We start from the raw sequence: 18235 nt of genomic DNA, 5'->3' as shown, positions 1-18235 counted from the left end.
AACATTGGAAATCCCTTCTGTGTGTTCTCAAAGGGGCTGTTGGGCAACAGCATTTGGGAAATCATTTTCTAGAATTCTACAATGTCCTCTTTCATCTACTGAGCATAGTAGTGGATGGAAAGGTAGAATCTCCAGTAATACTCCTATTCCTTTTTTCCAATTTACAGGTCTTGTGTCAAAACCAGACCTGGTCAACTTCTTGGAGCAAAAGAAGGAGGCTTGGGATGTGAATAGAAAGGGGACAGTAGCCACACATCCAGGTAGGTGGACCTGAATGAAGCAAATGACAGAGGAGAGGTCCAAATGAGAGGGAGGAAGATAGACCTTAAAATGTAGTTCAAGTGACTCTCCTTGAATGGAAGTTAGTCAAGAAGCCTAGTTTTATTTCTCTCCTCTTACAGAGGGACATCTGCTACCCAACATTATCATGCTTTTATACTCCCTAAGGATTCTTCTTTAGCTCCAGTGATGGTCCATCATGTCCACTGTGAGGGCCAGAAGATTCCCCTTGGAGTGTGAGGGCCTCCATAATCTGAGATCTTCTCCTTTGCTTTGAGGGCTCCAGAGAAATCTCGGTATTTCTGAGGAACTGTATGCTAAGCCATTTCTAAATTCTGTTTTGCCTCCTGTTACAAGTGTGTTAAGAGTAGTGGTGGCCATATTGGGTTTTGGTGTAGAAATCCCTGGAACACTGGAGACCGTGATCACACATTTTCTGGTTTATGCTTTCCAATATTATGGAGGCTTTAGTCTTAATCCTAAAAAATTGAGAGTCAGTCATTTTATCAGGTAACAAAGTACCTCCCTAATAGAAGAAAGTCTAATCCGTTAGTTCACTTTAAAAATTCATTTTTCTTTGTATTAACTGAAGCTGAAATTCCGTCCTATGTGATCATTCCTCAGTGATGAAGTAATTTTTTTAACTTGTTTTTAATGTTTATTTATTTTTAAAAGAGAGAGAGAGAAGGAGATAGAGCATGAGCAGAGAAGGGACAGAGAAAGAGGGAGACAGAATCTGAAGCAGGCTCCAGGCTCTGAGCTGTCAGCACAGAGCCTGATGCCGGGCTCAAACTCAAGAGCTGTGATCATGACCTGAACTGAAGTTGGACGCTTAACTGACTGAGCCATCCAGGTGCCCGTGATAAAATAATTTAATGTACCTATTCGTATCCTAGAATTCTTGCTTAAATTAATGTCACAGGGGACCTAGAACATTTAGAATGTAGAATTTGCAGTGTGTAAAAAAGTTTCAATTGTAACATTCATTAATAATTGTATCATTTTATAATTTTGACTTATATGAAGTTCTTGTTACCTTTTTATATGTGTTTTCACTTTCTGGTTAGTTATATATGAGATTCATCTCTGATTTTTTAGCTCAAACATTATGATATGGGCATGTGCTTTATAAGAAGTGAGGTGTAGGGTCACCTGGGTGGCTCAGTTGGTTAAGTGTCCGACTTCAGCTCAGGTCATGATCTCACAGTTCATGGGTTTGAGTCCCATATCGGGCTCTTTGCAACAGCTCAGAGTCTGGACACTGCTTCAGATTCTGTGTCTCCCTCTCTCTTTTTGCCCTTCCCCTGCTCACACTCTGTCTCTCTCTTAAAAATAAAGATTTAAAAAAATTTTTTAATAATAAAAAAATTTCAAAAAAGAAGTGAGGTGGATAATTCATAAAATTTTCATATTAAAAAAGTAGTTTTCTTTAAATAAAATTTAGGAAGAATTAATCATTAGGTTTTTTCTCAACTTAATCCCAAGTATCTGTTTTTCTGAACTTAATTCCAAATATTTATTTTTTCTAAAGTGATTTCCCTTATCTTTTACAACTTTGATGGTGTTTAGAAGTGAAGGGTTTTGTTCATCTGCTTGGTACTAAAGAATGGATTATAGCTTCGCATTCATAGTAAGAGAAAGAATATATTCATAACATAAAACATTTTAAATGTATTTTCAGTGTTTACTCATGAAATTTTTCATGAGAGCTCTTTATGGTTGGTTTTTTGTTTATTTATTTATTATAAGAGAGACACAGAGAGAGAGGGAGAGAGAGAATCCCAAGCAGGCTCTGTGCTCCCAGAGTGGAGCCCAACGTGGAACTCAAAGTCATAAACCGCGAGATCGTGACCTGAGCCGAAACCAAGAGTCTGACGCTTAACCAACTGAGCCACCCAGGCACCCCATGTTTATGATTGATTTTAATGAAAATTCTTTACTATTTATTGTCAATGAGACATTACGATAAGTCAAAATGATTACTTTTCATGAGTACACAGTCACAGTTTAAAATTATAGTTATATAGCAAGTTTCCTTTTAAAAATTCATCTGTTTTTGTGTAGTACTTTTGGTTTAAATTTTGTTATTCTGGTTTTGCAATCCCATAGTAATATGCTTCCTTTTGTTGGGACCTTCCACAACATTAGGTAGCTGCTTTTGTCATGGCGTTTTAAAATTCTCCTTTTCTCTGTAATTTTCGAGGTTAGTTTTATAATGTGTCACTGTGTTCATGTTGTTTTTTTTTTTAAATCATGCTTCACTGTGTTCATATTTTGACATTTATCCTGCTGTGAATTTACTGAGCTTGTTGAAATTGTCTCTTTTTTCCACATATGTAAGAAGTACAAACCTTTAGTTTTTTATGTAGGCTCTCTGCCCCCTTTCATTCTCCTCTTCTTATGGGATCCCCTTAATTTACATTTGGATCTCTTTTTTGTGTGTCACTTGAGTCATGTAGGCTCCATCCTTTTACATATTTTTCTAGTCTCGTCCCACTAGATAATTTAAAACAAGGTGTCTTTAACTTGTCTGATTCTTTTCTGCTTGATCAAGTCCATCCCCCACCCAACACCCCACCAACAACCCTCAGTTTGTTCTCTGTATTTAAGAGTCTCTTATGGTTTTCTCCCTTTCTGTTTTTATCTTGCATTTGCTTCCCTCCCCCTGTGATTATCTGTTTTGTTTCTTAAAGTCTAAATATGAGTGAAATCATATATTTTTCTTTCTCTGACTGACTTATTTCATTTAGCATAATACACTTCAGTTTCATCCATATTGTTCCAAATGGCAAGATTTCATTCTTTTTGATCGCTGAGTAATATTCCATTGTTATATATATACCACACCTTCTTTATCCATTCATTAGTCGATGGACATTTGGACTCCTTCCATATTTAAGCTATTGTCAATAGTGCTGCTATAAACATTGGGATGCATGTGCCCCTTTCAATCAGCATTCCTGTATCCTTTGTATAAGTGCAATGGCTGGGTTATAGGGTAGTTCTACTTTTAGTTTTTTGAGGAAACTCCATACTGTTTTCCAGAGGGGCTGCACCAGTTTGCATTCCCACCAGCAGTGCAAAAGAGTTTCTCTTTCTATGCATCCTTGCCAGCATCTGTCATTGTCTGAGTTGTTAATTTTAGCAATTCTGACTGGTGTGAGGTGGTATCTCATTGTGGTTTTGATTTGTATTTTCCTGATGATGAATGATGTTGAACATTTTTTCATGTGTCTATTAGCCATCTGGATGTCTTCTTTGGAGAAGTGTCTATTTGTGTCTTTTGCCCATTTCTTCACTGGATTATTTGGCTTTTTTTGGGTGTTGAGGTTAATAAGTTCTTACTAGATTTTGGATACTAACCCTTTATCTGATATGTAACTTGCAAATATCTTCTCTCATTCTGTCTGTTTTGCTGTTTGTTTTTTAGTTTTGCTGTTTGTTTCCTTCCCTGTGCAGAAGATTTTTATCTGGATGAAGTCCCATTTTTGGTTTTGTTTCTCTTGCCTCTGGAGACATGACAAGTAAGAATTTCATGCGGCTGAGGTCAAAGAGGTTGTTGCCTGTTTTCTCCTCTAGGATTTTGGTGGCTCCCTGTCTTACGGTTAGGTCTTTCATCTATTTTATTTTTGTGTATGGTGTAAGAGAGTGGTCCAGATTAATTCTTCTGCATGTCGCTGTCCAGTTTTCCCAACACAATTTGCTGAAGAGACTGTCTTTATTCCATTGGATATTCTTTCCTGCTTTGTCAAAGATTAGTTGGCTGTACATTTGTGGGAACCCAATTCTGGGTTCTCTATTCTGTTCAAGTGATGCATGTGTCTGTCTTTGTGCCAGTACCATACTGTCTTGATGATTAAAGCTTTGTTAACACAGCTTGAAGTCTGGAATTGTGATGCCTCCAGCTTTGGTTTTCTTTTTCAACATTACTTTGGCTATTCTGGGTCTTTTGTGGTTCCACACAAATTTTAGAATTGTTTGTTCTAGCTCTATGAAGAATGCTGGTGTTACTTTGATAGGGATTACATTGAATATGTAGATTGCTTTGGGTAGTATCAACATTTTAACAATATTTGTTCTTCCAATCCATGAGCATGGAACGTTTTTCCATTTCTTTGTGTCTTCTTCAATTCCTTTCATAAGCTTTCTATAATTTTCAGTGCATAGATTTTTCACCTCTTTGGTTAGGTTTATCCCTAGATATTTTATGGTTTTTGTTGCAATCGTAAATGGGATTGATTCCTTGATTTATTTTTCTGCTGCTTCATTATTAGTGTATAGAAATGCAACTGATTTCTGTACATTGATTTTATATCTTGCGACTTTGCTGAATTCATGGATTCACTTCTAACAGTTTTTTTGTGGAGTCTTTTGGGTTTTTCATGTTGTCAGTGAAGAGTGAGAGTTTGACTTCCTCCTTGCCAATTTGGATGCCTTTTATTTCGTTTTGTTGTCTGATTGATGAGGGTAGGACTTTCAACACTATGTTGAATAACAGTGGTGACAGTGGACATCCTTGTCATGTTCCTGACCTTAGGAGGAAAGCTCTCAGTTTTCCCCATTGAGGATGATATTAGCTGTGGATTTTTCATATATGGCCTTTATGATGTTGAGGTATGTTCCTTCTTTCCCTACTTTCTTGAGGTTTTTCATCAAGAAAGGATGCTGTACTTTGTCAAATGCTTTTTATGCATCTATTGAGAGGATCATATGGTTCTTATCTTTTCTTTTATTAATGTGATGTACTATGGTGATTGATTAGGTATATTGAACCAGCCCTGCATCCCAGGAATAAACCTCACTTGATTTTGGTGAATAATTCTTCTAATGTATTGTTGGATCTGGTTGGCTAGTATCTTGTTGAGAAATTTTGTATCCATGTTCATCAGGGAAATTGGTTTGTAGTTCTCCATTTTAGTGGGGATTTGTCTGATTTGGGAATCAAGGTAATGCTGGCCTTGTAGAATTAGTTTGGAAGTTTCCCTTCCATTACGATTTTTTGGAACAGCCTCAAAAGAATAGGTGTTAAATCTTTGAATTTTTGGTAGAGTTCCCCTAGGGAGCCATCTGGCCCTGGAGTCTTGTTTGTTGGGGGATTTTTGATTACCAATTCAGTTTCTTTACTGGTCTGCTCAAATTTTCTATTTCTTCCTGTTTTAGTTTTGGTAGTTTACATGTTTCTAAAACTTTGTGTATTTCTTCCAGATTATCCAATTTGTTGGCATGTAACTGCTCATAATATTCTCTCATTGTTTGTGTTTCCACAGTGTTGGTTGTGATTTCTCCTCTCTGATTTGTGATTTTATTTATTTGGGTCCTTTGCTCTTTCTTTGTGATCAATCTGGCTAGGTATTTATCAATTTTGTTAATTCTTTCAAAGAACCAGCTCATGGTTTGTTTGCTATTGATCTGTTCTACTGCTTTTTTTTTGTTTGTTGTTTTTTTCCCCGATATCATTGATTTCTGCTCTAATCTTTTTTCTGGTTTGGGGCTTTATTTGCTGTTCTTTTCCCTGCTCCTTTGGGTGTAAGGTTATGTTCTGTATTATGTTCCCTATATACTTCCTATTACTGCCTTGACTGCATCCCAGAGGTTTTTGGATGGACTATTTTCATTTTCATTGGCTTCCGTTTACTTTTTAATTTCCTCTCTAATTTCTTGGTTAACACATTAATTCTTTAGTAGGATAATCTTTAATCTCCAAGTATCCATGGTCTTACCAAATTTTTTCTTGTGGTTGATTTTTATTTTTTTTTAACTTTTTTTTTTTTTTTTGAGACAGAGACAGAGCATGAATGGGGGAGGGGCAGAGAGAGAGGGAGACACAGAATCGGAAGCAGGCTCCAGGCTCTGAGCCATCAGCCCAGAGCCCGACGGGGGCTTGAACTCACGGACCGCGAGATCATGACCTGAGCCGAAGTCGGACGCTTAACCGACTGAGCCACCCAGGCGCCCCATTGTGGTTGATTTTTAATTTTATAGCATTGTGGTCTGAAAATATCATGCATAGTTTTATGATATCATTTAGTTATCTAGTTGTTTTCCATTCTTCCTCCATGAGCACCTTTATGATGTTTTTTTTTTCCTTTTTTTTTTTTTTTAAGATTTTATATTTAAGTGATCTCTACACCCATGTGAGGCAAGAACTCACAACCCCAAGATCAAGAGTCACACGCTCCACCAACTGAGCCAGCCAGGTGCCCCATTTATGATCATTTTTTGAAATCTTTGTTGGGCAATTATTAGTTCTTTATTAATTTAGGGCCAGTTTTGTAGGTTTATTTTGTTCTGATTTAAATGCATTTTTCCATTTCTTGGTATATTTTGTGATCTTTTCATGAGATTTAGGAATTTAAAAAAAAACCCTCTTGGCACAGGCTTATGGACTTGCTTTGTAAAAAAGAACACAAAGAATGGTATTTCTGGTGCCTCTCACACATGATCTGGGCATTTGTAATGTCTGAGTTTTTGTTATTTCCCAGTTTAAGAAGTTGTAGTTACGATTATTCCTCTCTTTGTCTTCAGCTCTGTAGTTTCTGTTGTTTGAACAAATGCTGACCTTTTATCTGAGTCGCCACCACACTGTGTCCAGAGGATGCTCTCATTCCCTCTATTTTCCATGTAATCCATGACAGAAAGAAGTCCCTCACAGCTGCAAAGAAGTTGTGAACATACAGGTCACTCATTTGTTTCCATCAGGAGAGTTAAGGGAAATGGATCGCAGTGCTGTGGAGGGCAGGGAGCTGTGGCTGTGGAGAAGAGTGCGAGAAAGGAGAGCACACAGGGGAATTCAGGAGAATGCTTCCCCAAAGCCAATGGCTTGGCAAATGAGAGGGGCTATACTTCATAAGATCTTAAAACTATTATGGCTTAAAGCCTAGAGTTTTAACAGTCAGGTGGAGGCAAATAGCCACTGCATTGCGCCTGGAGAGAAGGCAGGTACACTACCTGGGGGCAGACAGCTTGGAAACAATGATCTGAAGAACACTAGGAGCACACAGGGGTGAGATTATTCACTATTCTAGGAGCATTACCCTCAGAGGCAACATTCACTGAGATGCCTGCTTGAGAGCAAAGGAGATGGGTGACACCATTTCCCTCCCCACTCCTCAGAATAAACATAGAGTCACTTGAGTGAAGCAGCTTAGTGGGGACACTGGTTGTCTAAGTTGGTTACACCAACCTCCCCCCACCCCCACCCCCATGCTGTGGTGGGAGTACCATCCTGATTCAAGCTTGCCTCAGGCTCAAAAAGGTCAGCTCCTCTCTAGGAGACATACACAAGCTGCTGCCCACACCACATTTCCTGACCAGATAGTTCTGCAGGGCCTCAGTTCTGGTGGAGTTGGTATCAGGTCTGATTTCACAAAGAGACCAGACCACACCTAGTGAACAGTCGCCACGTTCAGGCGAGGGACCAAACACTGTTCACAGCAGGCAAGGAGAGCATCTGCGGATCACTGGCCTAGAGGATATAACAGAAGATAGAACTGCCTTTTCTAACTTCCAGAGGAAGGCAGAGATTTAGACAAAGTGCCAAGATGGAAGAATGTTTCCCAAATGAAAGAACAAGATGTGGCTTCAGCCAGAGATCTAAGCAAAACATTTATCAGTAGCAAACCAAATGGAGAATATAAGACATTAATCATAAGGACATTCACTGGGTTGAGAAAAGAATCACATGAACCTTACTTTATTTTTGAGAGAGAGAGAGAGAGAGAGAGAGAGAGAGAGAGAGAGAGAGAGAGAGAGACAGAGCATGAGCAGGGGAGGGGCAGAGAGAGAGAGAGAGACAGAATCCAAAGCAGGCTCAGACTGTGAGCTGTCAGCACAGAGCCCGACGCAGGGCTCGAACTCACGGACCGCGAGATCATGACCTGAGCTGAAGTCGGAGGCTTAACCGACTGAGCCACCCAGGCACCCCTATTTTATTTATTTCTGATTTTTCCTTGTTATTTTCTTCCTCTACTAAATTTCACCTATATTTGTTCTTTTTTTCTAGTTCCTTGTGGTGTAAGGTTAAGAAAATAAAGTTGAGGGACACCTGGGTGACTCAGTTGGTTAAGTGTCCTACTGTTGATTTTTGTCTCAGGTCATCATCTCAGAGTTCATGAGTTCAAGCCACATGTCAGGTTCCACTCTGACAGTGCATAGGCTGCTTTGGGTTCTGTCTCTCAAGAATAAATAAACATTTATTTATTTATTGAAATAAATAATTTATTTATTGAAGTTGAAACAAACAATTTAAACATTTATAGCATACAAAATTTGAAATTGGAGTGTTCAGTAGATAAAATTATTAGAAATAAACAATGTAAGTGATGACCAAAAGGATAACGCAACTAAAATATAAAAATAAGGATTCTTTAGGATTTCTGTAGATTATCATCTGTGAACAGAGATAATTTTATTTTTTCTCATCTAATTTAGAGTTATTTAATTTTTCTTTTCTTTCCTAATTGTTCTGACTAAAACATACAGTACTATTTTGAATGGAAGTGGTGAAGTCACTTCATTACCTTGTTTCTGATCATACAGGAGAAGCTTCCAGTCTTATACTACTGAATAATATGTGAGATAGCAGCTTTTCATACATACATGGCCTTTAATAGATTGCAGCTGTTGCATTGTATTCCTGCTTTACTGAGTGTTTTTAATCATGAAATGGTGTTCAATATGCTCACTTCCTGTTCTGTAACTAATATGATCATAGCATTTTTGATCTTCATTCTGTTAATTTGAAGTCTTAAACTGATAGTTTTCCATATGTTGAAACACCCTTGAATTCCAGGAAGAATTCACAGTTGACTATGCTATAAAATGGTAAAATGAACTTTTGATCCAGTTTGCTTTATTTTTTGATGGGCTTTGCATGACTATTCCCCACAGGTAGTAGTTTGTAGTCTTCTTCACTTGTAGCATCTTCCTTTAGCGTTGATAACCTCTTAATGCTCGTGTTACAGAGAGTTTTTCCATAATCTCCCTTGTCTTTACTCCTTGGAAATGTTTGAGGAGAATGAAGTACTTTCTCATTAAATGTTTGTATGAATTATTTAGAGAATTCATCTGGTACAGGACTTGTCTTTATTTAGAGTTTTTGTTTTGTTTTAATAACTTTTTCAATTTACTTATTAGTTGTAGATCAGTTGAGATTTTTAAAATCTTGTATAATTATGCATTGTCACCTCTTAAAATTATTTTTATTTCCATGCTATTAGTTATACTGTGTCTGCCTTCACTTCTTCACTTCTGATTGTAGTTGGTCTTCTCTCTTTCATTCATTCTTGATTTAGTTAAAAGTCTGTCAATTTTGTTGATTTGTTCTGAAAAACAAATATTCCTACTATTGATATTCTCCTATGTTTGTTATATTCTAGTTTGTTCATTTGTGTTTTGTATTTAAATGTCTTCCTTCTAATAATTTTGGCCTCATATGAGGCATAGGAAAGTGATTTGTGCTACACCGTGACAATACTACAGAATTATCTATCAGGCCATGTGCTCAGTACATTGTGTGCAAAGTTATGTGTCCACAGAGGAATGAAGTCCTTATGATTACTTCTCAGCCATCTTGCTGACCTTCTCTGACTGATATTAAGGTTGTATAACAGAAGTCATCAGCCCATTCATCTGCAAGTAGGAAGTGGAAAGATTTTACTTTTCTGTTATTTGATATCTTTCAGCTGTATCTTCACATGGCACCCTGAGCTTCCTGCCAAAGTCTTGCATACAAGCTTCTTTTCAAAACAAGTCAATGGGGAGATACAAACACAGCACCCTTGAGAATTTACACTTAATGATAGGCTGGGACAATGATGGTGAAAGTGAAGGGCATCAAGGATATCATGAAGGACATATCCAAACTGAGACAAGTGCCCATAATAAGAATCTCAGTGCCCAAAATGGTGAAGAATATAAAACATTTTGGAAAAACCTTTTTAAGTCCAGCACTTCAGCAGCGCCATGTGTTTCTGTAAGCAAAAGCTCAAATCAAGTATTGAAACATACATATTTATGGAATGAAAATTTGGAAGATGTGGAAACTTACCTAGTGAATGCTGAAAATTATTTGAACTATTTTGAAAATAGAATTATATTGACCTTTCAGTCCAACATTTCTGAAAGTCAGAGATTTCAAGATGAAGAAAAAAGTGCTAAGTGGCATAAATTTGGGAGGTCCTTTATCGAGCAGTTGACCCCACAAACTTACCAGAGCACTTATAATGAAGACACAATTGTTCAATGCAGTCAATATGAGAAAAAATTTAACCACACCTCAAATGTTAACAAACATCTGAGGAGTCATTTTCCAGAGAAGCATTTTGAATATAATAAATGTGGGGAAGATTTTTATCAAAGCTCAAAACTTATTATACATAATAAGAATAAGTATATGAGAGAGAATCCTCATAAATATAATGAATATGAGAAAGCTCTTAACCAGTTCTCCAATGTTGGTGATCATCAGAGGACTCATGTGGGGAAAAACACATACAGATGTCATAAACCTGGGAACATGTTTAGTCAGTCATCAAGACTAACTATACATAAGACAATTGAAACTGGAGAGAATAGGTACATTTGTAAGGAATGTGGCAAAACCTTTGACTCACACTCAAAACCAACTCAACATCAGCAAATACTTACTGGGGAGAAACCTTACAAATGTGAAGAATGTGGTAAAGCCTTTAAGGACGGCTCATCACTAAATGGACATAGGCGAATCCATACTGGAGAAAAACATTACAAATGTAAAGAATGTGGCAAGGCCTTTACCCATCGCTCAAGCCTTACTCAACATCACAGAATTCATACTGGAGAGAAACCATATAGATGTAAAGAATGTGGTAAGGCCTTTAACCAGTACTCAAAAGTTATTCAACATCACAGAATTCATACTGGAGAAAAACCTTACAAATGTAAAAAATGTGGCAAGGCCTTTAACCTGCATTCAAACCTTACTCAACATCACAGAATTCATACTGGAGAGAAACCTTACCAATGTAAAGAATGTGGCAAGGCCTTTAACCAGCACTCACACCTTACTCAACATCACAGAATTCATACTGGAGAGAAACCTTACAAATGTATAGAATGTGGCAAGGCTTTTAAGAGGCACTCAAATCTTATTCAACATCACAGAATCCATACTGGAGAGAAACCTTACAAATGTAAAGAATGTGGCAAAGTCTTTAATGGTTATTCACAACTTACTATACATCACAGAATCCATACTGGAGAGAAACCTTATGACTGTAAAAAATGTGGCAAGGCCTTTAAACACCAATCAAACCTTACTCAACATCACAGAATCCATACTGGAGAGAAACCCTACGACTGTAAAGAATGTGGCAAGGCTTTTAACCAGCACTCAAATCTTATTCGACATCAAAGAATTCACATTATATAGAGACCTTTAAAATGAAAGAACCTGGCAAGGCCTTTACCCAGGACTCAAGCCTTACTCAACTATCGCAGAATTCAAAGTGGGAAAATCTTTACCAATGTAAAAAAATGTGGGAAGGCCTTTAATCACTGTTCCACCTTTAGTCATTATCAGAATTCATACTGGAGCAAACCTTACAGATTTTAAAACTGTGAGAATTTGTAAGGATGTTCAACACTTACTCCACATCAGAGAATTAATATTAGAGATTAATGATACACATGTAAAGACTGTTATAAGATGCTTAAGCTGTGTAAACCCTGATTCCTGACCACAGAATGTGTCCTAGAGATGATTTTACAATATAAAATATTTGGCACGCCCTTTAATCCATGTTTAAGTCTCAATTGACACCAGAGAATTCATACTAGAGGGGAACTCTATAAATAGGAAAAATGTGGTAACATTTTTCGGACTGCTTCCGCCTTACTTAGCATCACAGAGTTCATTCCGAGGAGAAGCATCACAAAATGCAAAGAATGTGGCAAACCTCTAGCTGAAACTCACAATGTACTTAACATCACAGTTATGATACAAGAAAAAACTGTAAAATGTAAAGACAGTAGCCTAGCCTTTAATTGCCATTTGATCGTTATTCATGAGTACCCCAAAATGAACACTTGGTTCAATCCCTACAAATGTAGTGAATTAGCAAAGACCTTCATTTTAAATATAAACTTTAGAAAACATCAAAAAAAAAAAAGTAACTTGGAAGATATAAATATTTAGAAATGTATGTAATTGAATATCAAATGTCACAAATTCACAGAAAGCAGCACATCAGTCACTCTATTCAGACATTACATCAAAAGATTTATAAGGAATAATGCAAAGTTCAACACTTAGAAAATGTATATGCTATTTTGTTTCAAAAGATAGAAGAGATAGATTTTTGCATAGGTATAATTTCAATATGTTTTTGTTTTACATTGACCTTCTTTAAGATTTGTGACTAGCAAATATTAGTGTATTTCTAGTTTCATATCACTCTAGAAAATTCATTTATTCTTAGGGAGGTGTAAAAGTATGTGGCTGATTGTTGCTGCATCAAAGATATGAGATGCCCTTCCTTAGGTGGGACTCACGCATATCTAATTTCCCATGGAAGATGAAGGACAATATGATGTGCAATATGTGTAGAAAATCTAAATGGAGATGCTATTTGTGGTTATAACATTGAAGGAATTTCGTGAAAGAGGTGTTCAAAGCATCATCCTTCTCCATTTATTAAAACTAACCATGGTTCTCAGTGTTAGAAATAAAATATTTTACTAATTGGTCTCTAAGGAAAAAGAGGTGGCAGTCTAGTAAAGTACTGATGAAATTTCATAATAACAATAGAAATAGAGAATATGAATCAATGTGGTTGGAATGAAATCTTCACAGATATCACAAAGAGGATAGCTAACTCTCCTAAAGTGGCATAGGATTGTACATTCACATTTTTTAAGAATAACTTCAGGTTTGGAAGAGGTTTAGTACACAAAATTAAGCTGTTAACAACTGAAAGTAGACTATTATGTTTTCTTTAAGCCTCATGGTAACCATAAAATGAAAACCTGTAGTAGATACACAAAAGATAAAAGGATGGAAGTACACCGCGATAGAAATCATCAAATCACAAATGTAAAGAGCAAATGAATAAGAAAGGGCAGATAATTCTAAAACAGCCAAAAAAACAATGAAAATAATGTTTCCAGAATTCGATGTGTGTGGGAAAATACTGTTGAATAAAAGTTGTAATTTACTGTAACAAGTAGCCAATAGTTTATCAAAACCAACTTGTACAGGCTAATAAATCTTTTCTACAGTACTCTGTTTTCTAACCTCTTTCTATTATACACTTGTGTTTTTTTCACTCATGTTATCTAATTTACATTTTATCTGGTATTCTAATCTCCATAAGTCACTTGTCCTTTCAGGCATGTTGCCATAATACCCCCAAAGTCCTAAGATTTATTATTTTAATTTTGGGGCAGATTTTCCTTGTGTAAAATTGCATTCTAAAAATAAGATACCTACTGAAGGTTTATCCAATCTATGTCCTTCCTTTGCTTCCACATTATCTCTAGACAAACCTTATCACTGTCTCCTACAGAAGGAACATGCCTAACCATTTGAATGGACAAATTTACTGGTCCAATGAATTCTTGAAAATTTGAATGTACATCAGTTCATCATTTAACACCACACAGTATCACCTTTTATTTTTATCACTTTTCTCACATGGTATGAATATCTTGCCCACTTGCATTGTGGGCATAAGAGTCAGGGTGACATCTTTACTTGCCCCTCTTGGCTCACTTTTCAACATGCGCATTATAAGACTTCATGGTTAGTAGCGGCTCCCCCGAGCGCATGCGCAGATAAGAGTTTTCTCCTCAAGTGCTGCACATGCTCACAGAGGACACCACACATCTCAGGGCCAAAGGCTTCAGTCATGTGCTCCTACCTTAACCTGCCCAGATTTTCAGAGTACCAGCCCTGAATCTTAGCTCAACCACCCACACACCTGAGTTCACAGTTCAGGCAAGTTGGAACCAGGCCTCTCTCAGACCAATGTTATCACACCCAGAGTTTTTTGAATTGTTTATTATTATTATTTTTTAATATGAAATTTATTGTCAAATTGGTTTCCATACAACATCCAGTGCTCATCCCAAAAGGTGCCCTCCTCAATACCCATCACCCACCCTCCCCTTCCTCCTACCCCCACCAACCCTCAGTTTGTTCTCAGTTTTTAAGAGTTTCTTATGCTTTGGCTTCCTCCCTCTCTAACCTCTTTTTTTTTTCTCTTCCCCTCCCCCATGGACTTCTGTTAAGTTTCTCAGCATCCACATAAGAGTGAAAACATATGGTATCTGTCTTTCTCTGTATGACTTATTTCACTTAGCATAACACTCTCCAGTTCCATCCACGTTGCTACAAAAGGCCATATTTCATTCTTTCTCATTGCCACGTAGTATTCCATTGAGTATATAAACCACAATTTATCCATTCATCAGTTGCTGGACATTTAGGCTCTTTCCATAATTTGGCTATTGTTGAGAGTGCTGCTATAAACATTGGGGTACAAGTGCCCCTATGCATCAGCACTCCTGTATCCCTTGGGTAAATTCCTAGCAGTGCTATTGCTAGGTCATAGGGTAGGTCTATTTTTAATTTTTTGAGGAAACTACACACTGTTTTCCAGAGCGGCTGCACCAGTTTGCATTCCCACCAAGAGTGCAAGAGGGTTCCCGTTTCTCCACATCCTCTCCAGCATTTATATTCTCCTGATTTGTTCATTTTAGTCACTCTGACTGTGTGAGGTGATATCTGAGTGTGGTTTTGATTTGTATTTCCCTGATGAGGAGCGACGTTGAGCATCTTTTCATTCATACCTAGAGTTTTTAATGCTCTCTCCCATTTCTACCTTTCCTAGTACCAAAACTTCAGACATGCACATAAGCAGAATGCAAGTGAACCCACTGCCCTACACCCCAACTAGGGACCTGTGTCTGACACCGTCCACAATGCAGGGGACCCTGAGCAGACAGGGAACAGGAACTAGTCATTCAGGATCACCCTGTGTAATATAAACACATAAGACACCCATCAATTCCACCTCCAGCAGACCTTCTGATGCTCCTGCCCCCAGCCCCAGTTCCTGTTTCATACTTCGGGGCTAACATTCTGGGCACAGAGCTCAGCTATCCCAGAATTTGCATCAGGAATAGTCCCTTTGCCTAAATGGGGCCTGCAGAGCCTAACAGAGAATTATCCCTTCAGATTTTGTCGAAAATGACCTCTTAGACCACGAAATTGCCCTCCACAGCTCCACTGCCAGTCCCTGATCCTCCCTTCTCAGACAGCTCAGAGAACAGAGTTCCTAGCAGCTTCACCTCCTGGGTGACCCAAGTTGGCATTCATACTTCACTGACACTCAGACTCAGACTCAGATAAAGGAGAGCAAATGACTTATAATTTGGGAAGTCACTTTCACCTTTCTGGTTCAAACAGTGCCTCCAAGGTAACACATAGCATCCCACCTTCCATTCCTGGGATGTCCATTGACTTTCCACCCATTAAAATTAACCAAATACATAAGTGCAGATGATTGACTCGTTAAATTTCCCTCAGAGCTTCTAATCCACCTTCTTTCTGTCTCCCATTCTGCTCTCTATATTTGTGCCTCCACACCCAACATCATTTTTTAAATTACTGATAATGAAAAACAAGAGAAGGAATGTTTGCTCCCAGGAAGGCTCACCCAATATTTAAATCCTCCTAGAAAAAAATGAACATATGGTATCTAATTCCCAGGGTTTTAGAAAGATTAAATTGCATAATGTGACAATCCCAGCCCAGCATCCTGGACACAGTGAATTCTCATACACTTGGAGCCTATAGTAGATACCCAATAAACATTCCTTTCATAAATGTGTACATATTATTTAGTCCATACAGCCTTGCTCAGACACCACAGCCTTATCTAGTCCCTTCTCAGCTTGCGGGAGATGAGCAGAGAATGTCATCTTTCCAGAAGCTGTTAGTAATTTCCACTGGCAGCAGCAGTATTTGTGTTGAGATAGGATGATGGTTGGGCATCAGACAGTCAAGTGTGCTCTTCTGTTTTCTCTTGCTTTGTGCTACTGGAGATGAAGTCTGGGGAGAGCAATCTTACTGGTTGTTAAAAATACAAATTAATGAGCTTCATCCAGACCTAGGGAGTCATGATATCTGAGAGGAGGGCCCTAGAATCCGTTCTTAGTAGGAAACTACAGTGATTTCTGTGTACATGAAAGCTTTCTGTGATTTACATGAAAGCTTTCTAATCCACCTTCTTTCTGTCTCCCATTCTGCTCTCTATATTTGTGCCTCCACACACTACAGTGATTTCTGTGTACATGAAAGCTTTGCAAGCAATGTTTAGAAAAGCTGTTTTTAGCCTTGGCTTCATATTGGGATCCCCTGTATAGTTTTTAGAACTACCATCTCCAGTGTCTGAACCCCAGAGATTCTGTCACTTGTTGATAGAGTCTTGCATCAAGTAGGTCTTAATGAAATGGCTCAACTTATTCCACTGTGAGGCCAATGTAAACACAGAGGGTCCCAGGTTCACTTCTGAAGATGAAGTACAAGGTCTGGTCAATGGGGAAGCCTCCATGGAGAGGCCTTCTCTGTGTTACATTTGATAGGGGAGGGTCAGTCTACCCCACATCCCTGATATGGTACTAGAACTTGTGTGTGTCTCCCGAAGATAAGTGCACCCCAAAATGGGAGAGGACTAAATCACATTGGTACCCCCACTTAGAAACTCCCTATATGTAACGTTTTTCACATGTCCCCATAGCAAACAGATCACACACCCTCACTGGCCACGGGGTGGCTTTTGAATTTTACTGTGGATGCCAGGGAAGCCACTGGAACAGAACATAAGTCCTTAGAGGATGTAGGAGCATGGGAAGAGTGAGACAGGGAGATGTCCTTCTGTGACCACCAGAGAAATAAACCTAGGCTTCCAATATCAGTCCATTCAAGCAGAGCTTCCCAAAGTACATTTTAAGGTTGGGTTTTCTCCTTTGACTTTTGGCCCTCACCTGTGCCACCTGCTTCATTCATTCCCACCTACCTGGGTGTGTGGTACTGTCTTCTTTCTTTTCATGTGCCAGGGCTCTTAACTTCCCCAAAGAAGGTGACTAGATCAAGTCTAGAGACAGCAAGACCTGTTTATAAGCAAAAGAAAGAGACTCTTGCTGGAGAATCTTCTATTTCAAATCCAGCACTATGGTAAGTAGAGAAGAGATGACATTACAGAAGGATATAGAAAATTATTTCTCCAAATGCTGTTTGGAGTCCCCTTTATGTAACCTCTTCCTCTCATTCTCTCCACAATCCTGAATTCAACAATTTATGCATTTGCTGTAGTCTAAAAATTCCTGTGTGGTGGGGATCACGACTCTTCATCTGTTTTTCTAATGGCCAGAATCCATGAAACAATCAGTTTCTATCTATTTGCATCTCTATACTTGCTTAGTGTCCTTTAACATAGCAAAAGGAATTGGAATGAGTCCCACATGGGTACCACAAAGGAGATTCCTCCTATGGAGAAAGAAGACCCTGGATGACTCCTTTTTCTCTGAGATGAAAGCAGATTCATATTCTGTTGTCAGTCTAACTGCAGTCTATGTAGGACATTCCCAAATATTCCAAAGAGTCCCTGGTTCTGAAGATAGTGTCCCTAGTGAGACTAACCTGATGACCCCTTAGGGATCCAGGTCCAGAACCTTAGGCTGAGCCTGGGCCATCAGGTAGAACAGAAACCTGTCCTGATGGAGCAGTATCCCTGATGCAGGTGTGATGTTTCCTGTCCCTGAAAAGGACTCTCTGGAGTAAGAAGCTTCTACTTCAGTTAACACAGGTTACAGATAGCTGTAGTTGTGGTCATAATTCTAGATATTTTGTGGTCTTAACCTTGCAGTGTTAAAGATCTCTCCTTCTCAGGTTGCATTAAGGTCAGACCTTGTG

General features: G+C 38.3%; 1 protein-coding gene and 1 long non-coding RNA gene across 4 annotated transcripts in view; one reads left to right on the top strand and one right to left on the bottom strand.

The window, feature by feature from the left end:
• LOC102962769 (zinc finger protein 260-like) overlaps positions 1 to 13511 on the top strand; it is a 23667-nt gene extending 10156 nt beyond the window's left edge. For all 3 annotated transcript variants that reach the window (XM_015542639.2, XM_042967975.1, XM_042967976.1), the window contains 2 exons: positions 168 to 260; positions 9963 to 13511. In XM_015542639.2, coding sequence (XP_015398125.2) covers positions 168 to 260; positions 9963 to 11689 — 1820 coding nt within the window. In that variant the 3' untranslated portion in view covers positions 11690 to 13511. The remainder of the gene's footprint in view (positions 1 to 167; positions 261 to 9962) is intronic.
• LOC122233977 overlaps positions 1 to 18235 on the bottom strand; it is an 18991-nt gene extending 756 nt beyond the window's left edge. The window contains exons 1-2 of the long non-coding RNA XR_006211653.1: positions 17963 to 18235; positions 17340 to 17433 (exon numbers count right to left, since the gene is read on the bottom strand). This is a non-coding gene — a long non-coding RNA (uncharacterized LOC122233977). The remainder of the gene's footprint in view (positions 1 to 17339; positions 17434 to 17962) is intronic.

The sequence above is a fragment of the Panthera tigris genome, chromosome E2, assembly GCF_018350195.1.
Source record: "Panthera tigris isolate Pti1 chromosome E2, P.tigris_Pti1_mat1.1, whole genome shotgun sequence".
NCBI lineage: Eukaryota > Metazoa > Chordata > Mammalia > Carnivora > Felidae > Panthera > Panthera tigris.
The sequence above is the reverse complement of the archived record's forward strand: the minus strand, read 5'-3'. Positions and strand labels throughout refer to the sequence as shown.